The following is an 11,149-nucleotide window of genomic DNA, read 5'->3' on the forward strand; positions in this document are numbered from 1 at the left end:
TTCAGCAGAACCCATATGGGAGGTCTGGGGTGGTGGGGAAGCATGAAAGTGAGATATTCTGAGAGCTGCTGTAAGCCACTGGCTCCTACAGCTTCACTGGTCCATGCCCAGGAGGTACTTCTGTGCTTCTCACAGTTGCCTCCATTCAGATCCAACAGAGATGAACCTTCCTCACAGGGTCCAGGGTCACTCCCCTCCACAATCCCTTCCCTGTAGTACATCTTTCTCACACAGCTGTGCCAAGGTATAGAGGCTGGCATAAGCACTTCGGCAAAGCCTTTGGGCAAGGAAAGACAAAAAGAACCAAGCAGTTTTGGTGAGTATGGTGGCATTCTAATGGTTCATTTGTTAAAACCCTTACTTTAAGAAATGTTGGGTGTTTGGTTTTGTTAAAGTCTTCAAGTATGCCCTTTGTATTATTTAAAGAAACTTTAATGAGAGTAAATAATTTTATTTAGTCTACCAAGGAGCTGTAGCCATGTTGTCTGTTTTTGCCTCGGCTATCTTTGTTTTTAAATATTCAGCAATACTCTTAAAAGCAGCACCTTGCCCAGCAGCTGGCTGGCTATTGGTCCTGTCCTACAACAAGGCATTATTATATGTAGCTGAAGCTGCTGTAGTGATTAAAGGACACTAATTGCAACTTGAAAGGCCATGAATATGCCTGCCAAACAGTCTGCTAGTGATGGAGGATGACAGCACATGCACAGGCTGCACTTTGGTCTTGGCAGGGAGCTGTGGCCACAACCAGTCCCTGTGGTGACTGAGCTTTGCTCTGCAGAGGTTTTGCTGCAACACTGTGGCTGGAGTTGTGAAATCTTCCTCTTTTCAAAACACAGAGATTGGGAATGTGATACTGTTATGTGATACACTGTTAGTCAGAACTCTGGGTTGTGTCACAGGGCATTTGCCTCCTGCAGGCACTAACTCCTCCTCTTGAGGGAGGAGGAGTGGTGCAAGAATTTGAACAGTGCCATTTGGGACACTTGAGTGCTGAAGAAACCCTCATGGGTTTTGGAAGTGTTTACTCCACTTTTTTCTGTACACAAATGGTGATCAAACCTCCTGTGGATGAAGGACCAACTTTTTGTTTGCCATTTCATGACCCTGAACCTGTGTTAATCCTAAGGCCCAGACCCCTTCCTTGCTCTACTATTAAATGTCAGTCTTCTGAGGTATTGCTTCTTTAAGCCTTACACGTGTCAAATTCCCTCTAAATGACAAGTTACTTTCTACTTGCATTTGTCCTCTTTCCTTTCTTCTTTAGATGACTTCTGTTTTGCTCTTTCACTTAATTCAGGTATTTCTGCCATCAACATGTGAATGGTGGCATCAGCCAATACATGCAGCACTTGCAGATGGGCAACAGAATGCTGAACTGAAAGGTCTTTCTGGAGAGGCAGGATAAGCAAAGCTATAATGTACACCCCTTCCACCTCTTGTCATGTACAGCCTTCTTCACTTCTTACTTGCCAGAGAGAGCTACCTCATAATCCTCAGGCAGTACTTCTACCAAAAGGTACAAGCCCTGTCTTTTAGAAAGTTTTAGGAGGAGATAGGAGGAGATTTAGAAGTGTTGGGTGATGCCAGCTGTCCCCCACTACCAATTCAAACCGTGGGAAGCTGGCAGGAGCAGTAGCAATTTCCATGTGCTGCAAAAACATCCCTGGACAGGGCTTGAACAGCCTGATCTCAGCCAGCTTTGCACGTCCTGTGGAAGTGCCTGCCTATGGCATTGCTGGTTTAAACAAGCCCCAGGGACTTGGATACAAGCCCCATCAAGTGCTTGTAGCAGCATGCATCTCATCGTGGCCCTTTCTGCAGTGCACCACTCCATCAGCTAGTGCAGGTGCTCCCAGGGAGACCAACAGGTTGGTAAAGACAAGCATTACTCATCCAAGGGGCCACTGAATTTCTTCCTAGAGAAAAAATCTGGAGAGTGGAGAGAAGAGCAGATCTGTTTAAAAGAGCTCAGGTGACCCCTGGGTGGTCCCCATCCCTCCATCTTGATTACAAACCTGGAGTTGAAAAGTGTATGGAAACAAGAGCCAAAGTCTGAGCTCTTCTAAGGGTAAAGATGAAAGCATCTGGACACAGTTCAAGTCTGATGCTGTAAACTAGTCCAGCTGCCAAATCAGGGTTGTGACAATTTGTGTCAATGCATCTATTGACTTTTCTCCTCAGGGAATCTAGATCTAAAAAGCAGCGTGGATTGGGGGCAGATGTTGGCTCCTGCAAGCCCCCTATTCTTTGCTGCAACTGGTTCCCCCGTGTAGAGTTTGAACACCCCTCTCGTCTGTGCTGTGTATTTGTACAGGGCAGGCAGTGATCTTCCCACACTGTTCTGAGGAATTTCTCTGCATTTCAAACTGAGGTTTTGGGCTGGTTTTTAAGCTTGCAAAGATACTTAATCTTTCTAGTGTGTCAGCTTTTACACAAACAGATACAAGCAGCCTGCTTTGTGTGACACATGTTGCTGGGTCTCAGAACAGTCATAAACCAGTAGGGTTGTAGATTGAGGAGTGTGGCATTTGCTGCTAAGTTACAGCTGGGAATAATTCTGCATGTCTTTCCAGCCACTTGTTATATTAAAAAGTTGGCTTAATCAGCACTTTATGACCAAGCCCACTGGTCATTTATACAAAAAAAGTCTGTACAAGCCTGGGTTTCCTGGCTTTAATGAAAAGCTTCTGATGGCTTTATTTAGGTAGCAGTAGAAAATTATTCCTTCAGCTGTTTAATTCATCTTGCACAGCTGTGATCTTTGTGTGTGTGTGTGGAGGGCATTCTGGTTTATTCCAATTTCTTTTATAGCTGGTTTACATGCAATGTGAAAACTTCCCTTTGGTGTGGGTTTGTGCCTGTGCTGTAACTCATTGTTTTGCTGTGGTGCCACAGTCAGCAGCCCAGAGCCACCAGATCTCACAGCAGGAGTGGCAGCGTAGGCATCTGCACTGCTGTCATATAACCAGCTCAGAAGAGGTTTAAGTAGAGCCCAGAATGTTTTCCACAGTGGCAGCTTTGTTGGTGACGATACAATGATGGAAGGAAGACTTGTGCTACTATAGAACATAAAGGGCTGCAATAGGCATGGAGGGAATTAAGTCTTGCTTCTGCTCTTTCTGATGCAAGCGCTGAACATGCAGGGCAGGGGCCTTACAAGCTTGCATGGTAGCTCATGTCAATGGGATTATCCAACAGCTTCTTCTGCAGGGAAGGGTCAATGAGCGGGTAGGGAGTGGAGGAATTTGGTGCAGTTGCTATTTACAGCAGCCTTCTACCCCTGTGTTCTTCTCCACAATGCAATTATATGTCTGTCTGCTTGATTTTCAGCTCATCAGAGCAGAGTTATGATGATTCTGTTTGTCCTGGAGATGGAGTGGGTGCTGAGCACTGGACAAGACAAGAACTTCACGTGGCACTGCTCGGAGAGCGGGCAGCGGCTGGGAGGGTATCGCACCAGCGCAGGCGCCTGTGGCCTGCAGTATCCTTTGCTCAGCTCTCTGCTTTGTGTCTGCTCTTTTCCTCTTAAACAGCCTCTTGGGTTAATTTTTCTAGTTTTGTGCTCTGTATAGGTTCAGTGCTTCATGAGAGAAACCATTAGTTAAAGCCAGTTTTAAAAACTGCTGTGTTCTCCTTGCTTTGTCTCCTTAATGCGTGGTGGCATATTTAGGTCTAAGCCTTTCTGAGCAAAACAATGGGCAATCTGCAACCTATTGTGGTCTGCTGTTGTAATAAATATGGACAGGGCCTTCATTGAAACATGCAGCTCATGCTCTCTTCTTAGAATTAACAGTAGCAAAGTAGGTCAGTTAGAAGGTCCAGCATGCCTGTGTGTACACATGGTAGAAATTAAATTACTTTAATATAAAATAATGAGTACTTGTCCTTCACACTGAAACAGCCCAGTATGTGTTGGGAATTTGGGTTAACTAAGGAGTGAATGGCTCCAGAAATGGCACTCAAGTGGCTTATTTACCTAGAGCTGCCCCAGCTGCCTGACAATAAAAGAAATATTAATTCAGCTTTATTGCAAATGAAAAGGGAAGTGGAAGAGTGTGAGCTCTTAGGCTGAAACCAGGGGTTAGCATAAACAGACCTCTTAGTGCCTCACAGTGTATGTGCTTTCGATGATGTGTGTTTTGCTAGTTCTTGGGAAGTGAAACTGACTCTAAATTACTGTCTGAACATGGACTTGCTCTAATATCAGTTGTCTTTCAGCCAATCTAAATGGCATAAAGATACCATAATTTTTAATGGAATGCTAAATGTTTCTGATATGTCCTAAACCTCTCTAGAGAACATAGTGTTTTGAGTTATTAAAAATTGTGGAGGATACTTTAATTTGAGTAATTGGATCATGTTGGTGGAGGTCAGGGAAAGGGAGAATTGTTCACAAATATTCTAAAAAGCTTGGCAGAACCAGGAATGTAGGGGTCTTTTTCCCCCAGTGTCCTGTGTGCATAAAACCAGTGCTAAGCAGTTTCTCCTTAACTATCTAGTACAGACTCTAAACATGGAATCAAATTGGATGAAGAGGTCAGAATCTGTTCAGATAGGTGGTTCCAGTAGGTCATTGGATGGGTCCAGATTTTATTCAGTTTAAAATATGATGTGTGATGCACCTGATGTAGCTGAAGTCCCCAAATATGACATAAATCAATACTCTTCATTGTATTCGTAAACTTCACCATGATGAAGAAGCATGAAACTAATAATAATTATTTCATACAATCTTGGAAAAGGGAAGAGAGAGTGGACACCATCCAACTCTGGCACCTAAGTTAGAGAGGCTGGGGAGATGACTCCTCTGTTCATGGTGAAGGGCTTCTTCAAAGGTGTTTCATAATAAAACCACAAATTTCATCCTCTAGAATAGTCTCATTTTTTCTTACTTTGTGGTTTACTCAGGGACACAGTACTATTAATGTGCACAGTTATGAGCTTGAGGCCTAAAATTACACTCTGAATACCTCCTTAAGACTGACGTACTATTCACAAGGTTGCAGTATATTCATGTTAAAAGAGTTAATGAGTCATGAAAGGAATATAAAGCTTGTATAAGCAATGTGTTTTCCTCAGCATTTATCCATCAGATTTGATGTGGAAACCAGGCATGTGTTTGTTGGTGATCATTCTGGCCAAGTGACCATACTCAAACTAGAGCAAGAGTCTTGCAGCCTGGTTACAACATTTAAGGGGCACACGGGTAAGGAGGACACCCAGTTTGGTTCTTCATCCGTGCTCAGCATCACACTGGTTTGACTGCCCTGTGAAACACGAGGGCAGCTTGTGTCAGTGCACAGCATGGAGGGGGGACAGACTTCAAACTGCCACTATCACTCAGGGAAGTTTATTCTGTATTGGCAAGAATGAGAGTGATCAGAGATCAGAAAACTTCTGTGGCAGAAAATGTCACAACCAGCAGCTGCTTATTAAAGCAGAGCTAGAGTAGGAGGACAAGGTACAGTAATTCTTGGGGGAAAAGGATGCTTCCCAAGGAAGGACCCATACAGGTAGGCTCTTTTGCCCAAGAGGAGTAGGCATATCTTGGGAGGTCCTATCTGCTTGTTGGGACTGTTAGGACTTCTGCCCCATTACACTTTGGAAAAAAAAACAATCCTGGGATATGATCCTGCCATCTAACAGAATAAATTATGGTCATTTCTCAGCGTTTTCTCCCCATTTCCCTTCTCTCTGATTGAATGCTAATAGTTCAATCATGAGGTGGCACAAGGTAGTACAATCCTTGTGCTAGGATACCATGAAAATACCCATAATATTCCACACATGCTTCTCTTTTAAAATAAAATCTATCTCCTGTGAATGATGGAAATGAAAAGGTGTGTAGTCACACTATGACCATCCTTCTACCACACTTTACTGTTCAGCAGATTCATCCATGTGAGTGGCAGGAGAGCCCTCACAGAAGAGCAGGATGGGACTTCAGTAGGTTTTCTGGGCTGTTAGTTTTCAACTGGCAAGCATAGTGGCTGCATGGCCTTTGCTAAAGAAACCTGCATTTTGATCACTATCTCTTCATAATTTCTGTTGTATCTTTTGTTATCTATTTAGCTACGTTCCTATCTTTCACTTTCTGATAATAAATTACTGTTGTGTGCCTCTCCTATTGCAGGTGGTGTCACTGCTCTCTGTTGGGACCCAATACAGCGAGTTTTATTCTCAGGCAGTTCTGATCATTCCATCATCATGTGGGATATTGGAGGAAGAAAAGGAACCGCTATCGAGCTGCAAGGACATAAGTAGGTTCAAAGCCCTTCCTCCTGCTTTTGTGGGAGAAAAGCTAAAGGCAGAAGCCACAACTGGAAACAAACAACCCAAAGGTTACAGTCTTCACATGCCTTTAGCTGGTATGTGTGACTGCCTGTGGCCCACATACAACTGGAGTAAGTTGCTTATAGTAAGTTTTTCAGCTTTGGGCCCACAGGCTGGTTTGAGAGTCTGCAAAGAAAATATGAAGGAAAGCACAATATCTGTAGTCGTGAGTGCATTATTCCAGAGCCTGCACCTTTACTTGAAAGAGGAGGGTCCTTCAATGAGAACAGCTGAAGGAAGTTCTTGCTTTTTAGGTGTCAAGGTCCTTCCTTCCCCTAGAGGGAGCATCAGGATTGGACAACCTTTTTTTCCTCTATTCTAATTTTTCGACGCCACTTCACCTTTAGCCTGAATTCTAAGTAATGGGCCTTTATAATCTCCTCAATGCAAAGAGGCTTCATCTTCACACATACAGGACTCACTTTGGTGTAGCATAGTAGACATCTTTGAAGAAGAGTAAGACTGTGCTGGGCATCGAGTAGAGATCAGAATGGCTCTGGTTACAATGGCCTCCTAGCCCCTGGAAACGGAGCAAGTTTGTTTCCATGCATTGGGAATGTGTGTATGTGGGACTTTGGTGCCAGGCTCAGGTCTGGAGAGGCAAAATTCCATGGTGGTTTTGATGGTTTCTCACATACTCAAATGTTTCTTTTGAGTGGTGCTGCATTCTGCTGAGGGATTTGGCTGTCACCAAGATTTCAGAGAACTGCAGAGCTCTTGCTGAAGTTCCCAGATCACCCTCACGCCCTACTATTGGTGCTTGCTAGCACAGCACTGCTAGGTGTACTGCTGTGGAAATTAGTTCTCCTAATACAAAGTTAGCCTCTGGATCTTAATCATAGAATAATTGGGTTGGAAGGGAACTTTCAAAGTCATCTAGTTAAACCTCCCTGCAAGGAGGAACGTCTTCAACTAGATCTCTGGTACAGCTGTTGTCTGGCACTGTGCAGCATAGAGACCTGGTCCTAAGGACAACAGGGACTAAGTAATATTTCACTCAGTGATGCCACTGGCATCTGCAGGTGGGCACTGTTAAGGAGGGCTGTATTTTACCAAACTGTCCCATAAACACATTGCCCTCTGGAAAAGCAGCTATATGACAAGAAAATGCATTAGTGTGGAAGTCCTTTGGGTAGATGAGACCAGTGCTGGTAGCAAAGCAAGCCAAATGTTATGGAATAGTTCTAGTCACTCTCTGCTAGATTCCTCTCAGTGTTTTACAGTCTTTGTTCAAGCTTCAGACGAGACCTGGTTTTCTTTCTTTTTGAAGGAATGAACATAGCTTTGGGGATTTAAACTGCATCATTTATCCCATGTTACTTTTTCTTTAAAAGAAGAAGCAAAAGCACCTGAACCTTTCACCCTACTTGGGAAGGCTTAGGAACAATTTAGTGATTCCTGTGTTATTCCTGAAACTCTTTATGCTTGATAGTGCTAAAAGAAAATCTTCAGTAGCTCCTTAGTGCTTCACTCCTAGATGTTCCAGAGATTTATGAAAGCAAAGCTGTTACTGACTTTCTGAGAAGATGATGTCCTACTGGAGCTGTGTTTATGTATCCAGATGTGCCTTCAGAGAGGCCCAGAGCTGCAGCTCTGTTTAGGCTTCCCAGTGCAGCTGGGACCTCGCAGCTCAGCAGCAGCAAAAGCAGTTATCAGAGCAGGTCTTTCCTTTTGTAAATGCTGCCCAGATGAGTAACACTCCTGTTCTGGTCCTGGTCCCAGCTGGACAACAAAGACTGATTTGCATCCAGTGGCTGCCGTGTAAAGTGAGGGGAGAGAGGGAAACAAGTGGGCAAGAAAGTGGCTTATAGTGCTTTATTTTAAATTCTATGCTTACTTGTGCACTAGCCAAGATGGTTGATTAATAACTGTCTTGTTTCTCTTTCAGTGATAAAGTCCAGTCTCTCTCCTATGCTCACCATACTCGGCAGCTCATCTCCTGTGGTGCAGATGGGGGAATTGTCGTCTGGAACATGGATGTTGAGAGGCAAGAGGTAGCTACTTGGTTCTTGTTGATCTGGTCAGAAACATTCTTGGGAAGAAGGGGCCTTTTTAAAATGTGCAACTTTCAACCTGAGCAAGATCATTCCAGGCTTTAGAAAAGATTTTTGTCACGCTCCAGTTGTTATAGAGCAATTTGGTACAGCCTTGGATAATATGGTGCAGTACAGGGGAGATTGTCTGACAGAAAATGTGTATGAAGTAGCTGCTGAAAGGCTGTTACCCATAACACTAGTGCTTCAAAAGGCAGCCTCCAAGGAGGGTGTTGTGAAATGTTCTGCTTTGTTTTTCAGGACATTATGAGAAATATTATCAACTCAGAGGTAGATGAATAATGATTAGGGTTTTTTAAGAAAACAAAACAAGAAAGCTCTTTGTCATCTCTGGAAACCCATAACCCAGGGTTTTTTACCTCTTCTTGCTAAAAAGACATTTAACTGGGGCTTCAATCCCACCTGCTATTTAGTCTTGCTTCCTTCTGGTGTAACCATGCAGACACAGGGTAAACGATGACTTTTGCCAATCCGGAGAGTAGGATTTCACCCACGCACTCCTAACTGCCTTCGTGCTGCACAGCCAGTGGCTGCTGGTGGGTGCAGAGATGCACCCCAGGTCTGTGGCACCGCGGGAGCAGCCTCCGCTCGGCAGTTTCTGAGCTGACTCAGAGAGGGGGAACTGTGCTGTGCTGGGTGAGTCAGGTGTCAGCCCTGCCCGCAGCGGGGCAAATCCTGGCAAATCCTGGCAAGGTGAGTCATGGCAAACATCTGCCCTGTTCCTGCGGGGAGCATGCAGGCTCCCCGGTTCTGGAAAGGGACAACTGCCGAGCCCTGTGTGCTTCAGCCTGTTCTCCACCGCCATCCAACCTTTGCCAAGTCTCCACCAGAGGCTCCTGCATTGCCGACTCTCTGCTGGGACAGCTCTGCACTGATCTGCAGATGGTGCACAGGGCTGTGCTGCTCCCCCCTGCACCACATCTCCCCACCACCCGGTGACCATGGGTCCTCCCTGCTGTATGGCACCGTGCCACTGGTGCTCCCCGCATGCAGCCAGATCCTTTGAACATCAGTGGGTGCCCTGTGTGGCACCACAGCGAGCCCTGAGGGCCTGGCATGAGAGTCTCAGTATAGGCAGCTACCACACGAGTGGGTCAGAAGGCAGGTGGGGAGAACTGCAGCAGGTTTTGCTTGGGAAGCTGGGGAGCAGCAGACCACTGCCTGCAGCAGGGAGGACCCGTGGCACGGTGCTGCATGACAGGGAGGAGCAGCACCGTGCCACAGTGTGGCAGAGAGGATGGACACAGCACTGTGTGCCAGCTGCCAGTCCTTTTAGAGTTGCCACAGTGTGAGACAATGGTGTAGAAGTGTCTGGTGGAGAGCTGGCAGTGGACAGGTGGTGGCAGGCAGTTTCCCTGCTCCACCAAGTATTTAAGACGGGCAACCACTCTGATGAAAAAAAATGGGAGCAGCAGACCACTGCCTGCAGCAGGGAGGACCCGTGGCACGGTTCTGCATGACAGGGAGGAGCAGCACCGTGCCACAGTGTGGCAGAGAGGATGGACACAGCACTGTGTGCCAGCTGCCAGTCCTTTTAGAGTTGCCACAGTGTGAGACAATGGTGTAGAAGTGTCTGGTGGAGAGCTGGCAGTGGACAGGTGGTGGCAGGCAGTTTCCCTGCTCCACCAAGTACTCACACTGGATGGATCTGAGCCAGGCTTTTGGCAGCATAGGGCTCTCACCAGCTTTGCTGGTTCTCCTCAAGGGTTTTTTGCTGCCTGGGTTGTATGTGTCTCTCTGGATCAAGGAAGAAAACTAAGTGGAAAACTGTATTTTTAAAAAGCGACTGAAATAGGTCTAGGCAGGAGCTAAGCTCCCTTTTTATTGTGAATTACCATTCCAATTAGCTCTCTTTAATTGCTAATATAAGATTAGTATGGCCATTAGGTCATCAGCTCCAAAAGTGAAACGAAAGCAGAGCAATTTCTTCCTTCCCAACAGATGTTTCCTTTTTGTTGAAACTTGAACTTCCAGAAATGAAAACCTTAATTTATTTTCTGCCTTCAGAGGGCTACAGTAAGGGTTAAAACTGGCTTGTCACAAAAGAGTCCTGTGAAAAGTCTGACTTAAAAACTGGAGGGGAAGTATAATTAGCTAAATGAGGGTGTAGCAGCAGGTGCTAACGGGTGTGCTGCTTTCTTTGACTATGGTTATGTGAGCTTTTTCATATTATCAGTAGCAGAATAGGGTGCTCATGGTTGAACCTTTGAGATTTTAATACCACACCTTGCTTTGGAGTCCTAGAGCCTTTTCTTCTGAATTTTGATTTTTGTATTTTTGCTCTTATTTAAGGGTTTTCTCCATGTGATATGTGCTCAGTAGTCACTTGGATGCTATCAGATTTTCCCAGATGTCTAAGATTGTGTTAGGGTGAATTAAGCCATTGTAGCCCTTGAGTCTTTATTTAATATGTTTTCAAAAAGCTGTGAGAAGACAACATCTGAAAGATGCCAGAAGTTGTGTTTCTATCTGACTACAAAGCAGTTACTCATCACAAGCAAAATGTCTTCATCTGTAGTGTTCAGATGCTTAACAGATTAAAACTTACACACCCAAATGCAAATCAGTAGGCATTAAACAGAAAAACTATTGTGGGTAGAAGAGGCAAGGATTTGCCCCAGCAGAATGAACTGCCTTCAAAGTAACTGGCAGAGAAGCTGAAGCAGGTTTATTGCTGAGGGTCAAAGCTATCTAGGGGGTTGGGGATCTCCATCAGCCTTACCTTATCTCTGCCTGGCTTTTAGATATATATATATATA

At 45.0% G+C, this 11,149-nt stretch overlaps 1 protein-coding gene across 1 annotated transcript in view; it reads left to right on the forward strand.

Annotated features, from left to right (window-relative positions):
* The window catches only part of WDFY2 (WD repeat and FYVE domain containing 2), a 34,557-nt gene that overhangs the window by 18,518 nt on the left and 4,890 nt on the right, over positions 1-11,149 (forward strand). The window contains exons 5-8 of the mRNA XM_009993749.1: positions 3,334-3,484; positions 5,097-5,209; positions 6,137-6,263; positions 8,225-8,330. Coding sequence (XP_009992051.1) covers positions 3,334-3,484; positions 5,097-5,209; positions 6,137-6,263; positions 8,225-8,330 — 497 coding nt within the window. The remainder of the gene's footprint in view (positions 1-3,333; positions 3,485-5,096; positions 5,210-6,136; positions 6,264-8,224; positions 8,331-11,149) is intronic.

This window comes from Chaetura pelagica, unplaced genomic scaffold (genome assembly GCF_000747805.2).
Source record: "Chaetura pelagica isolate M959 unplaced genomic scaffold, ChaPel_1.0 scaffold323, whole genome shotgun sequence".
NCBI classification, from domain to species: Eukaryota; Metazoa; Chordata; class Aves; order Apodiformes; family Apodidae; genus Chaetura; species Chaetura pelagica.